Source organism: Manis javanica, chromosome 4 (assembly GCF_040802235.1).
Source record: "Manis javanica isolate MJ-LG chromosome 4, MJ_LKY, whole genome shotgun sequence".
Classification (NCBI taxonomy): Eukaryota; Metazoa; Chordata; class Mammalia; order Pholidota; family Manidae; genus Manis; species Manis javanica.
This window is the reverse complement of record NC_133159.1, coordinates 23,661,299-23,679,579: the sequence shown is the minus strand read 5'-3', so window position 1 is coordinate 23,679,579 and position 18,281 is coordinate 23,661,299. Positions and strand designations below refer to the sequence as shown.

At 48.8% G+C, this 18,281-nt stretch overlaps 1 protein-coding gene across 2 annotated transcripts; it reads left to right on the top strand.

The window, feature by feature from the left end:
• The first annotated feature begins 515 nt into the window (after positions 1-515).
• Positions 516-17,429, top strand: PEF1 (penta-EF-hand domain containing 1). 2 transcript variants are annotated; one of them, XM_037010457.2, is made up of 5 exons: positions 516-651; positions 9,627-9,942; positions 14,029-14,203; positions 14,688-14,831; positions 16,426-17,429. In XM_037010457.2, exons 2-5 carry the CDS (start codon positions 9,694-9,696, stop codon positions 16,653-16,655), a joined length of 798 nt encoding a protein of 265 aa, XP_036866352.1. In that variant the 5' UTR covers positions 516-651; positions 9,627-9,693; the 3' UTR covers positions 16,656-17,429. The 2 variants fall into 2 exon arrangements, with proteins under 2 accessions (XP_036866352.1, XP_017515806.1); XM_017660317.3 differs by having other exon boundaries at positions 517-651; positions 14,048-14,203.
• Positions 17,430-18,281: the final 852 nt, after the last annotated feature.

Sequence of the window (18,281 nt, the reverse complement as noted above, 5' to 3'; positions counted from 1 at the left end):
ACTAGGGCAAGTCACTGCCCCTCTGGACCTTGGTTTCCCCATTTATGAAAGAAGAGGCCGCGATGATCTATTTCCCTCCCATTCTGACGGTTTGGGATTTCCCCCTCCAAAGGCCACAGATCCTACTCTAGAGCAACTAATTAGCACTAGAGCGCAGTTCTTCCGCTGTGGCCTCCATCCTTTCCCTGAGGTCTCAGGGGGTTCCCCGTTGTCACGGCAACCGCCTCGGTCGTCCTTCGGCGGAAACTTGGAATGACGACAGCAATGCGCCACTATCGTGCGTCCTCCTTTGCCGGGTTAAAACATGGCCACCGCGGCAAACCCGCCCCCCGTCTCCTAATTTCTTACTAAATACCCGTGTCTGACCATCTAGCGCAAGAAAAAGAGGAACAACCGCGCCAGTACAGCGAAGATTGCTCGTAACTGTCAACCAATCCTGTGCTCCTCCCGCACCTCCGGAGTCTCCTGACCACCGCCCTCTAGCGTCACTTCCGTCGACCCATGCGCCCAAGATTGACGGAGTATATATCCAATAGGAAGAGAGCCAGCCCCTTCCCGGCCTAGGCAGGAGCGGGTGTGAGCCCAGTAAGTCCCAGCCCCCTGGCGACGTGTGACGACAGAGTCGCCATGGCCAGCTATCCGTACGGGCAGGTGAGTGTGCGAAGGGCGGGCAAATGCTGGTAGGGGCCTCGCCAAGTCCCGGCCTGTGATCCCTGGCTGTGCTTTCTCCCGACTTTTCCACGCTGAGGTTGGCTTCAGCGAGGTTTCGTGTGCGAGAGAAAGGAAAGGGGTGGTCGGTCGCGCCTGTCTTACGTCCTACAGGACTTAACGTTTGGGAGGTCGCGTCGCGCCCCCTCTGACGTTGCGCACGCGAGGATTTGGGGACGTCGGACCCCACAGGCTTAGGCCTGCACCTAATACCTTCCTAGGGCTCCCGCGGGGGCCCTTGATGGGGTCATCAATGGCAACAACGTTTAGAGCTCTGATTGCGTTGGTATCATTTGGGGCGTCAGATAAAAATACACCCCGACATACTGCATAGGAATAATCAGGAGAACCTGTGATTTTAGCAGGCTCCCTGAGTGGGCTTGTTTTATTACTGTCTTAGTCCAACACCTCCATATCACACATAGCAAAAGTAAAGCCCAGAGAAAAAACAGAACTTACCTGAAGTCACCAGGCACTTGGCAGAACCCGCAGTCAGCAAATGCCTCTTCATCATGACCCAGCCCATCTCCATTCAGCCAAGAACATCTCAGCAAAGTGATTCTGTGGCCAGAATCTTTTGTTGGATGACAGAATGTTAGAATGGTTAAGTGCAATTTGGAGTCAGAGGAGGGTTCACAACTTGGCTTCATCACTTAGTTTTGAGCCCTTGAGCAAGGTATTTTGTCTTTGTGAAAAGTTTTCTCTGTAAAATAGGGCCAAATAATAGGGTCTGCCTCACAGAGCTGTTATTAAGAGTAACGAAGTGATGCTTGTAAAGCATTTGGTACGCCTGAGTGTTACAGGTGTTACCTTTTAGTATCTTGATTTTTACTAGATCCCTAGAAGATCAGTGCCACAGGGCCCTCAAAATAGCCCCATTTTAAGTAACTGAAACCCAGGGAGGGCTCCTCAGTTGCCCAGGATCACACTAATTTAAGAAATGAAATCCATGCTGGAAAAATTGGAAAGTAAAATTGTATGGGATGTTACAAGGTTCTCAACTGCGCATAGCCACATAGGAAAAGATGTGGCGAGGGAGTGCAGCCCTGTACAGATTTTGTGCGCAGTATTTGGACCTCCATTATCTGTAGAGATGCTAGCAGGGATTTTTAACCCCAGTTTCTTGAGGAATGAGCCCAGAGCAGTTAAGTAGTTTGCCCAAGGTCACACATAGCAAGGGTGAGGCTAGGGCCAGAATTTAGAACTCCTTTCACTGCAAATTTAGCAGAAGTAGGAAGCTGAGAGGCCAGCAGGAGTTGGGATTAGGAGGAAGTATAATTTAGCAGTGTTACCCAAACTCCAATTCATTTGTTGAGTCTTGTGAAATGTTAATAGGTATTGCTAATAGGGGAGGATTCTGGGGTTAAATAAGTTTAAGAAATATTCTGTTAAATATAGCCAAATACGTTTGTTCACCACAGGGCATCTCAGAATTTTTAGTTTGTTAATACACACTGCAAATCTGCCACACAGGAATAGAATATGCAGTATTTCTTAAGGTCATTTAACCATAGAACTGCTCCCCACACACACCTTTTTTGTTGTTGTTTAATTTTACTTTAATTACAAGTAACATGAATAAATGCTCAATTTTAAAAGTTAGATCATACGGAAAACACAAAAGTGAATGCGAATTTCCCTGCTACCTACCCTTACTCCAGTCCCAGTCCCATTCCTCTCCCCAGTCAGACTCTACTGGTGAGAAGTTGGGTGTGCATCTTCTATAGATCTTTCTCCTGCCACACACACCTTTTTTTTTTTTTTTTTTTAGAGGGCATCTCTCATATTTATTGATCATATGGTTGTTAACAACAATAAAATTCTGTATAGGGGACTCAATGCACAATCATTAATCAACCCCAAGCCTAATTCTCAACAGTCTCCAATCTTCTGAAGCATAACGAACAAGTTTACATGGTGAACAAGTTCTTACATAGTGAATAAGTTCTTACATGGTGAACAGTGCAAGGGCAGTCATCACAGAAACTTTCGGTTTTGATCATGCATCATGAACTATAAGCAATCAGATCAATTATGATTATTCATTTGATTTTTATACTTGACTTATATGTGAATCCCACATTTCTCCCTTATTGTTATTATTATTATTTTTTTTTTTTAAATAAAATGCTGAAGTGGTAGGTAGATGCAAGATAAAGGTAGAAAACATAGTTTAGTGCTGTAAGAGGGCAAATGTAGATGATCAGGTGACACACACACCTTTTTTATGTCTGCCTTTTTTCCCTCTATTCCTCAGGAACACAGTTTGGGAAACTTTGCCATAATGCACTGTTTCTCAGTGGATGGTCTGCAGCAGAATCACTGAGGAGCTTGTTTAAAAAGCACACTTTTAGGTCCATCTCAGATCTGTTCTGTGCCCAGAAAGGGCCCAAGAATCTTTGTTTTAATAAGCTTTTGGAGGTAATTTGTATGCATCCTAGAAGCAGTGACATTGAAATTAAGAGCCTGAACTTCTAGGCTAGACAGAACTGAGCTAGAATAGTAATTTTACTACTTATGATTATATGCCTTTGGGCAGATTACCTAAGTGCTCCAAGCTTCAGTTTCCTCACCTGTAAAAAGGGAGGAATAATACTTCTTAGGGCTGGAATGAGGATGACACATGATGAAGCCTGTAGGGAGCTTGACATGTTGCCAGGACCTAGTTTCTGCCAGTGCATGGCGGTGGCTCCTGGAGCACTGATTGCTCTTGTCATGCCATGCTGCCGGGGTTGATGTTCCGACAGAAATACTGGAAAGGAGCACAGAGAGAAATGGGTCTAGAATAGAAGATAAGTGCCCCCACATCCTCTGCCCTGTCATTCCCTGGTTCGCCTGTTCAGCTCCTAGTCCAAGGTATTCCAAGAAAAGAAAAGGGTTGTTTAAAGCATCCAAAGGCTTGGTCAGCACCACCTCCTCAGGTACAGAACCCTGGAGGATTCCAGCCTGTTACAGGCAAAGCTCCTGACATTTTCCACTCTTTGCAGCCCCAGGATCCACCAGCAAGCATGGACTGGGTGTTGGAGTAGTAAAACTCAAGGACCCTTTGGGGGAGCCACTTGATGGGTTTCAGTGGTTAAGAGCTTGGTCTCTGAGGCCAGAGTGATTTGGCTTCAAATCCCTGCTCTTCCATTTCCTTGCAGAAATGTCTTGCAAAAAAGTCTGAGGCTCGGTTTCTCCTACTTTAAAATGGTGTCATAAGAGTACCTACCTCAAGAGTTACTGTTAAGATTAACTGAGATAATTCATGTAAAGTGCTTGGTATGGTGTTTGGCATGTAGTAAACATTCCAAGTGAAAGAGCGATACAGATGTAGAAATTGTAGAATTGGTGTGATAAATGTTACATGGGAGTAAGTCGAAGGTGGTAGGACAGCACAGGAGGGGTATCTGAGTCTGGCAGGAAGAAGGTGGCATTTAAGCCAAAAACTAAATCACCAGTGGAAGTTAGTGGGGTGAAGAAAGCAGAGGAAACAGCATGTACAAAGGCCAGGAAACAAGTGAGGGAGCCCAGGTTATTTGGAGGAATTTCAGATAAGTGTAGTTGTAGTGAAGAGCAGAAATGGGGTAAGACCAGAAAGGTAGGCAAAGACCAGATCCTAAAGGGCCTTTTAAGCCTTTTGGGGGTGGGTGGACTTCATCCTAAGAGTAGTGAGGGAGCCATTGAGAGTTTTCTCTCATTTGTGCTTTGGCGCTATCACTGTGGAGCACTCAGAGAGTGGGGCTGAAGTAGGAGAGACTGGAAGCAGGGAGATGCATTTCAAAGCCATTGAAGTAACCCAGGCTAGAGGGGGTAACTCAAGTGGATTTGAGCGGCATTTGGGGGGTGGAATTGAGAAAAGTTGGTGCCTAGTTGGGATGATGGAGGGGAGGAAAGAGGAGGCGCCTATCCAGGTGCTGGGGCTTTGGGTTTGGGTGACTGGATACCAGTCTCTGAGATGGGAACACAGGGAGGACTGGATTTGGAGGAAAGGTCCAGGAGGTTGTTGGATATGTGGGTCTGCAGCTCAGGAACGATGAAGCTGGACAGAAAGATTTTGGAGTGTAAGCCCAGAGGTGGTAATTGAAGTCTTGGGACAGTTCTTGGCTCGCTATTTATTGACTGCAGGTTTCTGGCCTTTAAATATTTTAGGAGGCTCTGCTCGTGAATGCCCAAACCACTCCTGTCTTCTTGTGATTGTTTAATGCCGTAGAATGGGCTGTAGCCTCTCCAGCAGGCACTTGAGGGGTCACTCCAGAGTACAGGCTTGTCCTTGCAATGCAGCCCACTCCCTTCCCTGTTAGGAGTCTGCATGGATCAACCTTTGGTACCTCTGAGCTTCACAAGGCCCTTAGGGGTAAAAGAGCCCTCAGAGTCATTAAGCCTTAGATGGAAATCTAGGGCTGTCTGAGTGGGTAATTTAGCAGGTGCACTGCCCAGCCACTAGCAGGAATGTAGAGGTTCCAGGTGGTGCTGCAGAGAGTCCATCATCAACTGAGGGGGTCTTTGGGTCTGTTTCCATGCTGCCTTCTCAAATGGGTTCTAGATGCTGTGGTGAGAAAAGAGTAAGATTCTTCCGAGTCTCCCTGATTTCTGGGCTTAAAGCTTCTGAAAGATCAGCTAATCCAGCCCTTTCCCCTGCAGCCTCATCCAGTGTGGAAATCCATCATATTCAACAGATTCATTTAGGACAGTCCCTGGCACCATCACGTGGTAGACACCCATTCATTTACTGAGTGAACACGTAGAAGAGGGTAGTGGAGTGGAGCCATGCAGGCCTTGTTTTGAATTCCCAACTCACCCATTCTAGCTGTGTCACAGGCACATTATTAAACTCTCTACACCTTAATTTTCTCTTCTGTGAAATGGGAATAATAACACCTCACAAGACTGCGAATCAGTGAGAGCCAGTTGAACTGGAAGCATCTAACAGAGCCTCAGTAAAATGCTGATTGTCCCATCCCCCACCCCAATATATCAAATGTAGTTTATTTGTGATCAGTAGAGGCCTAGGGATGGTTTTTGGTGATGCTTTGGAAACCATGGTTACTGAAGTCTTCCTGTCTTTTTTTCCCTTTCACGGTCTTGTGTTTATCAGCATGAAATGCTCTTGGAAAAAAACTCAGAAGGGTTGGCAACATGGAGTAGTAGCAGAGAACATGGGATTGGGGTTCAGACCTTTACTAACAACTCTGTGACCCTGGAAACCATCTTCCCAAACTTCCTTCCTGGCCTGGATTCTGCCTCCATTGGTGGCTCCATTTGCTTCATCGTGTGCAAGCTAGAAACCTGAGTCATTCCAAACATTTCTCTTCCCTTACTCCCTCTCCAGTTCTTTCCTAATCTAATTAGTCATCAAGTCATGTCTAGTCTGTCTCTCAAATAGCTGCAGAATCCACCCTGTTCTCTCCATCTCCAAGTCCGCTGTCTGGTTCGAGTGCTGCCTGCCCAGCACCTGGGCTGCTGCCTCCCCCACTAAGCTCATCCTCTACACCGCCGCTGGTTAATTCTCTAAGCAAGGCTCTGATCACGTTCCTGCCCTATTGGAAACCCTTCTATGGCGCTCTGTTTCCTCAGGCATAGAGCCCACACTCTTTAGAGTGGTATAATTTGTTCACATATTTATGGAGGCTCGCAGGTGCCAGGCACTGTGCTGCAGCTTGGGGGACCGCGATGAATGACGCCCAGTGTCTGCCCCTGCGGAGCTCCCTGCTGTGTGGGGGAGATGATAGACGGACACCACCTAAGACACCGATAACTCACAAGCTAACTGAAATGCAGCGGGAGAGGTGTTTGGTCTAGGAGTGTGTAAGAGCCTGCCTTTCTGAGGCCAAGCTGTGTTCTTGCCCCTGCCTCCTACTTTTTAGCTTGCTCCTTTACACCTCCACATTCACTCAGAGGTCTGTGCCATTGTCTTTCTTCTCCCTTCTCTCTGGAATGTCCTTCCCTGCCTGCTTTTTGGGGAATGCCTATGCATCCATCCTTCAAGGCCAGTTCCAGTGTCACTCCTGCCTCCTCCAGGAAGCCTTCCTTGACTAATTTCCTGCATTTCTTCATTTGATTGCTCATTTGTCACTCTGCAAATAACAAATTCCTCTGTGCATCCCTCCTTGATAGCATTTAAGCAGATTCTTCTGATGGCACTGATCAGATAGTATCATAAGTATCTGGGTTCCTCAGAGACAGATGCTAAATTAATTTTGTGCCCCGAGTCCTAGCCCAGAACCTAGCACAGTGTTGTCACTCTGCAAATGCTGAATAAAGTTACTTAAAAGTTGTGTGCTTCAGTTTCTTCATCTGAAAATAGGTCTACTAATATCTTCCTTTTTTCTCTTAGAGGTTTGTTGGTAGGATTCTCCCAGAAGCGTTCGTAGTATCTTGAAGTGCTTTGTAAACTGTACATGGGAGGGCTTTAATGCAGGGCAGAAAGGAAAGTTGCTGCCAGACTGCACCGAACTCAGCAGGCCCCAGGAATGTGACAGCATGAAGGTCAAGACCTGGCAGGCCTGCTTTGTCGGCCTGGGGGCATTTCCCAGGGGAAGGACCAGTGCCTTGGGCACCCTAGGCCAGGTACAGTTTAAGGCTTTGCTCACAGGGCTGGTGTGGAGCAGTACTTCCTGTACTTGCTGGCTCAGTATCCAGCGGGTTCTTTGGGTATGCCCCAGCCATACCAGACTCCTGTGCTCTCTCGCTTGAGGAGAGGGCACTGTAGCGGGAGGCAGCAGGAATCACTGGGCTGAGGCTGATGGGGCGTTGCTTAGCTCCGCCTCTGCCTCCAATTAAGGGTGATCAAGAAGTCCCCTCTTCTGGCCTTAGTTTCTCCATCTAGAAACTCCTTTCCCGTCTATAACCTGTGTAATAGGTCAGGTGACTGGCTTCCTGGGCATTTCTCCCATCACACCTCTCCACCTTCCCGGGAAACCTTCCTTTCTTTCCTGAAGTCCCAGTTCAAATGCAGCTTTCACTTGGAGATCCTCTCGGTTTTACCCTCCTTCGTTTGTGTTCTCCTGGCTTATGAGTCCATTCTAAACAGCTAATTCCTTGTGCTGTCTAGTTAGATGTTACAGAGAGTGTTTCTGTGCCTCTCCTATTAACTGTGAGCTCCTTCAGGAACGTTTCACTCTTCTTTATAGACCCCCACCCACCTCCCAAAATATACCTGGCCCAGGGCTTTGCTGATAATTAATAATAAGTGTAATAATAACAATAACAGCTATGGTTTGTTGACCATTCACTTTGTGCCTGGCACTGTTGTAAGAACTTTTTTTGTGTGGTTTACAAACTGTCCTTTGAGTCACCGTGAGGGTTCCTCAGTGTTCCCTCAGAATCCAGCAAGGAGAGGACCCTGCATAGGTGGTGCTCTGGAACCCCCACGTTGCTTCAACCAGAGCAACTTTGTTTTATCAGTTTTACAAGTTTTATTTTACCAAAAAATTCTTTAGCTAAATATTAAACTAACAAAGCTCTGCTGCATTTATTCCTTGTAATCTGTAGGACAATCCAATGAGGGAAGGATTATATGCTTTACTCAGGAAACAAGCTCAGAGAGATTAAGTTACTGGCCCACAGTCCTGAATTTAGCAAGTGAGAGCAGAGCTTTGCATTGAGATTTGTCTGTGGCCTCATTGTGAAGGAACCTTGCTGTAGCTGTGGCAGCTTCAGAGGCAGAGCTCCCGTGATGCTGAGTCGGGGAGGTGGGAGGGCCTGTTTCCTTCCCTTCCTCAAGAAGCCTCCCTTCCTGGAGCAAGCACACTCCCTTTAAATGAAGTATGAACTTGGCCTTAGCCTTGAGGATAACTGTCCCAGAAGCTATCAAACACAATAAAAAAGAGAACGTCCAGGCCCGCAGTGGCTAGGCCATGGCATGCCTTACAGGTTGATCTAGAACATGCCTAGATGGCACCATCCTCAGATCTGAGCCCAGCTTTTTTCTGTGCCCTTAAGCTCAGCCTCTAGATATGTTGGGACTGTGCTCTGCCAGACCTCGCACTAGCCATTTAGGGAGATGGAGCTGAATACTCAGAGCTCAGGGATTCCTGGCTAGTGGTGTGGGGACATGAACAAGAGAGGGAATGTCCCTTTATGCGCTAATGTACAGATGGCCTGAGCTTAGCAGCCAGGAAATTTGGCCCTGGCCTTGCCACACAGTCTGTCTGAGTTTTCTCCTCTGTAGAAGGTGCGATTATTAATAGTTAATGTGTATTGAGTTCTTACTTTGTCAAAGTGCCTACCTAGAGGCAGGCATTATTATTTTTCCCATTTTAGAGCAAAAGATGTTGAAGCTTAGAGAGGGTAAGTCATTAGTCCAGTTAGTATAAGGGGTGGAACCTGAACTTGAACTGGTCTTTTTGACTCTTAACCACTGTACTTAGGAGCAGGGTCTCCTCTGCCTGCCTGACAGAGTCATGAGTGAGGATGGGGAGATGTTTCTGTAACATGAGCTACAATAGGGAAAGGAAGACATGCTATGGGTATATTGTGATTGAAGAGGGTCAAGCATTTGCATTTGCACTTGCACTGTGATTTCTACAGATAGTGATGGGGGTACCATAGGGTGAAGATTTGAAATTGTTTGATTCATTTGCCTACTCATTCATACAATAAATATTTACTCGTCATACAATCTCACTGAGGGTTGGGGATACAGTGGCAAACCGAACATGGTCACAGCCCTCGTGGAGCCCCTTGGCGTGTATGGAAGGGGAGCCAGGAGGGCAGAATTCCAGCCCTGACTCTGCATTTCATTGGTGCTGTGATCTTGGTAAGTTGTATCCTCTCTGGAAGCCTCAGGTTCCCCATTTGAGCAGCGGCATCATAATTCCAGCCCTGACATAGGTAAGTTGAAAGCATGGCAGTGGCAGTGCCTTGTAACTGTGAGGCACCACACTGTGGCAGGTTCTGGCCTTCTTATTCTGACTGATATTTTGCTCTTCTTGCAGGGCTGTCCAGGAGCTGGAGGACAAGCTCCCGGAGCCCCTCCTGGTAGCTACTACCCTGGATCCCCCCATGGTGGAGTGCAGTATGGCAGTGGGATACCCCCTGGTGGCGGTTATGGAGGAGGTGCTGCCCCTGGAGGACCTTATGGACCACCAGCTGGTAGAGGGCCCTATGGACACCCCAACCCTGGGGGACTGCCCTCTGGAACTCCAGGAGGACCATATGGAGGTGCAGCCCCAGGGGGCCCCTACGGTCAGCCACCTCCAAATTCCTATGGTGCCCAGCATCCTGGGCCTTATGGACAGGGGCTTCCTCCAGGTAAGTAGGGTTCTTGGACTCCAGGTGCCTCTGACCTTCTTCTGAGACACCCAGGGCCCATCCTTACCCTTCCTGTGGATGTGCAGACAGCCTGGTCTCACTTCTAGCTTCAGCTTGCATTAGCAGAGTGAGAAGTATGTTAGCTTTGCTCTGATAACAACTGCAAAAGTCTCTTTGGCTTATAAGCACCACCATTTGTCTCTGTTGCTTGCTCGCCCTTGCTTACTCTTGCCTGCACGTCCACAGCTGTGGGTTTGCCTGCTAAGGTTCTGCTCCACAGGTCTTCTTGCCAGCATCCAGACTGAAGCAACCTGTTTGGGATATGCCGTTCTTGCGGCAGAGGAAAAGATAAGGAGAGCTAGCAGGAAGGCTCAATGCCTTTTACAGTTTCTGATTTGAAGTATTTTATATCTCTTCCACTCATACTCTGTTGGCCAAATCACATACCCTGGTCAAGGCTAACATAATAGGACGTGAATGAATACTCCTCTCACAAGGGGCTCCACAAGCCATCAGTCAGTGGAGAGGATATACATGCTCTGTTGGGGTGGGGGTGAGGGTAGTTATTACTAATAATTAAAAGCAAATAATTGTAGGCAATAATACATTCTACTGTGGGAGAAACTGATCACTATATATAGTGTGGGAGACTGACCGCTATATATAGAAAACCTAGTGTAGTTGTTACGAGTTTTATGAGATCAGACTACTTACTGCCCTGGCCAAATTGCTTTACCTCTTTAAGCCTCAGTGTCCATATCTGTTAAATGGGTAAATGTCACTGTCTCAAAAGATTATTAATAAGCATTCAGTGAGAAGGTACAGGTAAACACTGGGAATGGTGTCTGGAACATGGGAAGGGCTTAATAAACAATACTCTATGAGAGGACTTGTTCTGGAGTATTCTCAGCAAAGAGGTACTCAGTATTTAATGTGACAGCACATGTGGCAAGGGCCTAACCACTGAAAGATGCCAAGGCAGGCAGGAGAATGATGGGATGAGGTAGGGCTGAGAAAGAGCAGAGCTACTAAAGGGAAGGTGTTAGACAAGGTGGGGGAGGAGGGGGATTTTGGAGATTCAGTGGAGATGGAGAATCCTGGGTGGGGGCTTCAGGATTGGTGAAGATTTCTGACTGGCCTCAGGGAGGGGATAAGGGAAGTGCTCAGTCCCCTGTTTCCTCCAAACTCATTCAGTCAGCTCTTCACAGAATGCTTGCTCCCAGGAGACCAAGCCAGCAGCAGGGCAGCCCAGCACCCCTCTGGTGCACATGAAGGGCCTCCAGGGGATGGCTGTGCTGGGAAGCTGCAGCATCTCCTCATACAGACCCAGCCAGAAGGCCCTGAGGGAGATGCTCAAACCTGAGGTTCTAAACCCTGAGCCCTGGCATTTATCTTGTCAGAGCCCAGAGCTTCTGGCCGTTTGCTTTCAGCTCAGCAGCTTCATGGTGGATTTCCTCATTCTTTTAAAATCTTGTTTGTGAGCTACATGAGGTCACTGCAGGTAAAGGAGCCCTTGGCTGTGAGGCTTATCACTCCAGGGCCTGAGGCCACAGATAATCTCTAGGGCCGCAGAAGAGAGGGAAAATGTGCCTCTGATTCTTACTGCTCACTCTCTGCAGTTTCCTCTCTCCCGGCCACCATTGCCGCCTCCAGGGCAGCTAGTGAGCCCCTGGAGCAGTGATTCTAAAGCGTGGCCCACAGGTCACCTGCATGTGTCATCTGGGAGGCCCCACCTCTGCCCCCACTGAATCCAGGACCTAAAGTTTGAGCACCACTGCTGTGCAAGATGGGTTTGATCATTAAAGGTGCCCCACTGCGTACAGGAAAGATCGTAAAAGCACTCAAGACCTAACAGGCCTCTCCAGCCTTTTTACCCCCAACAACCTAAGACCCTCGGGGCACTGTGAACACTCTCCTTGCCTTTGCCTCATGCTTTTCCTTCTCCCCATTGCAAATCTTTATCATCCTGTTAGACCCAGTTTAAATACCCCTTCCTGTATGAAAATGTGACTGCCCACATTCCAGGCCTCTTGCTATTGTTTAACCACTCCCAACAACCCTGGGAAGTAGGTACATTTTAGAAATGGGGGAATCAGTACTGAGGAAATTAAACAGTTTGTCTGATCTACATAAGCTAGTAGGGTCAGAGGTCCTTGCTTCCCGAGCATTCTATGCAAACTGCACAGTCTTTTACAGAGACACCCCTGCTGGGGCAGTGACCCTTGTTCCCCCAGGGCACAGCTGCTGTTTTAGGAAGGGGCTGCCTGGATTTCCATCCAATGAGGTCAGGCTAGTCCCTCCGTCAGGCAGCCCTTTTTCCTCTGGCCTCACCTTTGGGACTGGGTGGTGGTTTCTGTGCCACACAACTGCCCATGGCTGTTTTTGAAACCGGCCCTTTTGTGGCCAGTTAACTCAGAACGGTCCCCAGTACTATGTAATCTGGCTTTTCACTTAGGCAGACTTCTGTGCTCTGCTTTCATCTCCCACCCAGCTCTTGGGTGTCTTTCCAAATGAATGGTCCTTTCCTGCATCTTCTGACATACACACAAAGCTACTTATATACTCTTGACGGATACAAGCTCTTTGAATCGTGGTAACACTAATAATCAGCAGTTATATCAGATGCTGATTTAAGGGATTTCATATATTATATCTTCACAGCAATCTTACAAAGCAGATGCTACTGTGTTCTCATTTTACAGATAAAACTAAACACAGAGAACTGAAATGACCAAGGCAGAGAGCTGAGACCTGACCCCTGAGGCCAGTTCTAGAATGAACTGAGTACCTGCCCTTTCTGGGTCTGGCTCTGTGTCAGCCCCTGGGGATTCAGAGATGAGTAGGCTGGGATCTTGCCCATAGTTCGCTCCAAGTCTAACCTGGAGGGGAGTAGGGAAAAAGATTTAAACTGTGGAGTGATCAGGGCCATAAGAGAGGAGTATGAAGAAGACGGGAAGGAGGCCTGTCCAGGGACAGGAGAACAGGGAAAGCTTTATGGAAGGAACAGCATTTTATTTGATGGGAAATGGATGCAAAGTGATGAGAGAGAAGGGGTGGAGGCAGAGAGAACAGGATGAGTAAAGACTTGGGGGCGGGAATGTGCAGGCGGGGGTGAGAGCAGGGGTAATGCTTTCATCTGGGCTGGAATGGGTGAAGGATACAGGCTGGGACTGAGGAGTGGACCACATTGTGGGGGACCTGGAATGCTGTTTTAAGGATGCTAGACTTTATTTTGTAGGTGCTGGGGAGCCTTTGAAGAGTTTTGAGTTGATGTGGGGGGAAGTTGGTGAGAACAGAGTTGAATTTTGCAAAGATTTCTCGGCAGCAAGTGAAGGGTGGTGGAGAGTAGTTGCAAGGAAGGTTTGGTTAGGCTGTTGGGTTCATTCAACAGTCCAGTTGAGAGGTGTTGAACCAGGGCAGGTATAGTAGGAACCAGGAGGGGAGATGCCCATGTATGGAACTGACAGGTAGACAGCTCTTCAGATGTGTGGGATAAGGGGGTGTCCAAGCTGTCTCTGGGGAGGTTTGGAGATGGGCCCTCGCTTTGGAGGTGATAGAGAATGAAGAAGGGCGGCACCCTGTGAGCACTTGCACTCAGGATGGCTTCTGGTAGAATATGTCAGCTCTCTCTGCCAGGGAAGTCAGAGATGGATCAGACCTGGTTGCTACCCCAGAGAGCTCACTGCTGCTGTGCCTCTCAAAATACTTATCTCTAAGCTGCACATATTAGGTGTTCAGCAAACATTTTTGGGTCCCCTGTCTGTGGGAAAGAGATAATCCCTCTTTTATGAGAATTCCTAATCATCTGGACAAGTCCCTGTTCCTCAGAAACTTAAGATCAAACAGAGAAATGACTGGAACGCTACATGTAGGAAAAGCCTGATGGATTCCCTAAGTAGATGTCAACCACAAATACTCGAAAGTCTACACCAGAGGTCCTCTTTCATCAGAGTAAGGAGTTGACTTGATGGAAGATGGGGGGGGCAGGTAGATCTGTGGGGGCATACCTGCAACCAGGGAGGCACTGCGGTGGTCCTTCCAGCATTTCTGCGAATGGGCTTGGAGACCTGCATTGTACTCCCGTAGTTTGCACCCCTTCCTGCAGGTGGCACCCCTCCCAATGTGGACCCTGAGGCTTACTCCTGGTTCCAGTCGGTGGACTCGGATCACAGTGGCTGCATCTCCATCAAGGAGCTGAAGCAGGCTCTGGTCAACTCCAACTGGTCCTCATTCAATGACGAGACATGCCTCATGATGATAAGTGAGTCCTAGTACTTCCCTGTGGACCTGAGCTGGGGCAGAGCCACCTGATACCTGACAGTAGGTGGGTGGGCAGCCATTCTGAGGAGAAATGTTTTGGCCAGGGAGGACTGCAGGCAGGAAACTGGGTTCAAAGTGAATCCTCTAGACTGAGAGCTCGTAACCTTAGATATTTTTGTCAAGTTCTAGACCCTGCTGAGTCACAGGCTAACTCAGTTTCCCATTCCACAGAATGGGACTCCCTGCCCTAGTAGGAGATGGCAGGGAGGAAGTCAGTTCCCAAGCCTGCAGAGAAAATGCAATTCTGGAAGGGGTGGGGGTTTCTGTGTCACTTGAGGGTGTTTCTCGGGTATAGGCATCTGGGTCTCAAGCCTGTGTTTCTATGGAGTCTCCTACTCCAGTTGCGGGGGAAGGGCTGCCTCAGTGGGACCTGAGGATGCTTGGCTCTGTCTTGAAGCTTTCTTTCCCTCCTCTTCCTCTGAAAGACATGTTTGACAAGACAAAGTCGGGCCGCATTGATGTCTACGGTTTCTCGGCCCTGTGGAAATTCATCCAGCAGTGGAAGAACCTTTTCCAGCAGTATGACCGGGACCACTCAGGCTCCATTAGCTGCACAGAGCTGCAGCAAGGTGAGGGCTGGGCTACGGACTCAGTGCATGCGCGGAGCCAGACGGTCCTCTTCACTGCTTAAGACAGAGCAAGGCGTTTCTCCTAGCCTCTGACCACCAAATGTCCAGCTGAGCTGGAAATTGCTGCCCTCAACATGGGCCTGCTCCCAACTTCTCTGGGACCTGGCAGGGGCATTAAGCCAAGATCCAGGGCCAGGAAGCACTGGGTCTGGGATAGAGCTGGCCTCCCTGGCGACGGGACTCCTGGCAGTGCTAGGTGAGATAGGCCCCACGGCAGGGATCCTTGGGGTTGAAACTCAGTAGCCCTGGGCACTTTGATGCCATAAAGTATGGCTTCTGTGGCTCTTTCTAGTTTCTAGCCTCCAGAGTGGAAGGAGCCGTGTAGAGGAGCTCTGAAGGACAGTTTCTGTCACTAGCTCTGCTGGAAGGCAGTTTCCTTCCCCACTCTGGGACCCAGACCGCTCTAAAAGTTATAGTTGGCTTAGGTGACCTGTGGCCATAGCTCCAGGTCCGGTTCTGATTCTGCCTCTAGAGAATGGGTGGTAGTGGGGTAATGAGAACCTGACAGGGAGAGAGGAAGGGCTCTCCTGAGAACCCAGTCCCTTGTCCTGGCCGTGGCTTTCAGGCAGACTGAGGAGCTTGGCAGGTGAGGGTGAGCTCGCCCTGTCTGTGCCCTGGGAGAAGGGAAAGGAGATGACTAATCACCTACTTTTTGGTCAGGTTGTGTCATGGATATTGGGAAGAGTGATATTATCACAACAAAACTATAATAAGCACTATGTTACATCATTCATTCTCCCTGTGTGATAGGTCCTGTTTATTATTCCCCATAGTAGGTGAAGGATCCCTCTTATTGCCCTTTTACAGCTGAGAAAACTGAGGCTTAGTATAGGTAACTTGTCTAAGGGCCACGTAGCAAAAGGGGAGCTGAGATTTAGCCCAAGCTGGTAGATTATGCAGAGAGGCAGGAAGGAAAGAAGCCTCCCAGATGGAGGGGTGGGGGAGCAGGTAGGCTGTGACCTTGGAACTGCTCAGCAGCCTTGCCTGGGGAGATGGTGAATTTATTGTTTTTCATGAATAACACTTATTGGTGTTAATATTAAGTACCAGGCACTGTGCCAAGTGCTTTACACGATCACCTCCTTTTATCCCTGCTAGAACCTTCCTACAAAGTAGGTATTACCTCTATTTTAGAGATGATAAGATAGAGTATTAACAAGGTTAAGCAACTAGCTGAGGGGCTGTCTTGACTCCAAAACAGGCCCTCCAGCCTCTAGGCTGCACCGCCTCTGAGTCCATGCCAGGGAGGGTGGTCCTAGGGCTCTCAGGCTTCCTTACGTAATACAGATGAGTAGAGAGGAACACAGATAGACCCATGTCATTCTGGGACTCCATGGGTTAAAAGGCTAGTATTGGAGATTTGGAGAAAGAGGGATGGGGGCTGTCCAACTTGTGCCTCTGCCATCGTAGACAGACCCTTGGGCCTTCTGTCCCTTCTGCTCTGGTACCCAGAACCACTGTGCTCTGTGGAGCTGGGTGATGGTAGTGCTCATTGCAAGTTTTTGTGTCTGCTCTGTGTGCCTCTCCTCTCCAGCTCTGTCCCAAATGGGCTACAACCTGAGCCCCCAGTTCACCCAGCTCCTGGTCTCCCGCTACTGCCCACGCTCTGCCAATCCCTCCATGCAGCTAGATCGCTTCATCCAGGTGTGCACCCAGCTGCAGGTGCTGACCGAGGCCTTCCGGGAGAAGGACACAGCTGTGCAGGGCAACATTCGGCTCAGCTTCGAGGACTTCGTCACCATGACAGCTTCTCGGATGCTATGACCCAGCCCATCTGTAGAGAGTGGAATGTACCAGGGACCTTTCCTTGCTCCAGAGTAGGAGAAGCATATGGGCCTCTCTTCTGTATCTGTCCCTCCTAGAAAAAGATTCTCCCTTGCCTGATACAGCACTATTCCTGAAGAGAGCTGGGAGTCCTGCGTCAGCCAGCCACAGTGGGGACCTGGGCTGAGGCCACACAGGTAGGGGCCTGACCTAAGAAAGGACTGAAAGTTCAATGTCCTTACAGCCCTGGTCATTTAAATGGCACAGACTTGCACCAGGAGCAGGAGGTAGCAGTCACCGCAGTGGAGTTAGTGTCTAGTCAGCTGGGCTCCAGCCTCTAGCTTTCCCTGCTGGTCCTGATGCCAGTGTAAGTGTTCATCAGCCTCTTACATTAGCACCCATGTTCCCTCACCCATTCTGTCTAGTTTCTCCAAAGTAGAGTCTGAGCAAGCAGGAGAGAGGCTTACCCACAGGACCAGTGGCTTAGATCCCACCACCCCCACACTCACAAGTCCGTGTGTGTTAACTTCTAGCTGCCTGGGGGCTGCACCTGCGCAGGGAGCTTGGACAGTGTTCTCTGGGCAAGTTTGGCCAAGCTACCTCTCTGCAGATTGGACCCCCCACTTGCCCGCCATTCTCGGCCAGGTTTCAGTCTCCAGGGGACAGTTGCCACCTCCCACTGCCAATGCTGTTTTTTTTTTATCTGTGGTTTTTGCATTTGGGGCCAAAAATTCAATGAAACTGTAAGCTTCAATAAAATAATAAAATGCTGGAGTTCTGCATTTTCCACCACACCTTACCAGCTGGAGGTTCACATGCTCATCATTCGGCCACTTATTCTTTCATTCAGCGAGTAAGCACACACCGTGCAGAGAGAAGAGCTCCTGGGGCCCCCACAGGGCTGCTCATCTACTGGGGTGAAGAGGAAGCATACGGGCCTGCCAGGTTTAGGGCAGGAAGCTATGTGTTTTATGTCAGTTTTCAGGCTGGCATTCTGGGCTGCAAGCAGCCACCTCAAATTTGCCACATCATGGCCTTTTTTATTACATCAAGCCCTTGTTTTATCTTCCAGACAAACTGCATTTATTGAGTCAAAACTTACCCCCATTTTTATTAAGCACAGACATCTGTACTTGCCAGCCGGGCCTTCAGATCGGCATGATAACTATGTGCGCCAAATGTCAATAGTGATCTGACAAAAAAGCCAAGACACCAGACATTCTGGTTGGCCTGGGGGACCTTATCATGGGTAATGATAAGGTGATAATCCTTGTGCTCTGGGGGATGAAGACAAGAAAGCAGCCTCTCCCTGTAGTGGGTTTGTGGGAAGCAACTCAGTGATGCCCCGCAGATATGTCTGGCCCAGCCAGTTCAGCTCCATTCTCCTGTGGCTGCTCTGGCGCTAGAATCCTGGAATTAGATGGAATCCAGTTTCTAGCGGCCAGTCCCCACCTGGAGATAGAATTCCTCCCATTGCCCCACTGAGTCCAGCCTCTGCTTGCAACTCCCCATGATAACTCAGTGCCATTCCAGGCAGCTCATTGCTTCCTTGACTAGTAGGAACTTCTTCCTGATGGTGGATTCTAAATCCTGCCACCTGAAAATACCACCCATTGGCTATGGTCT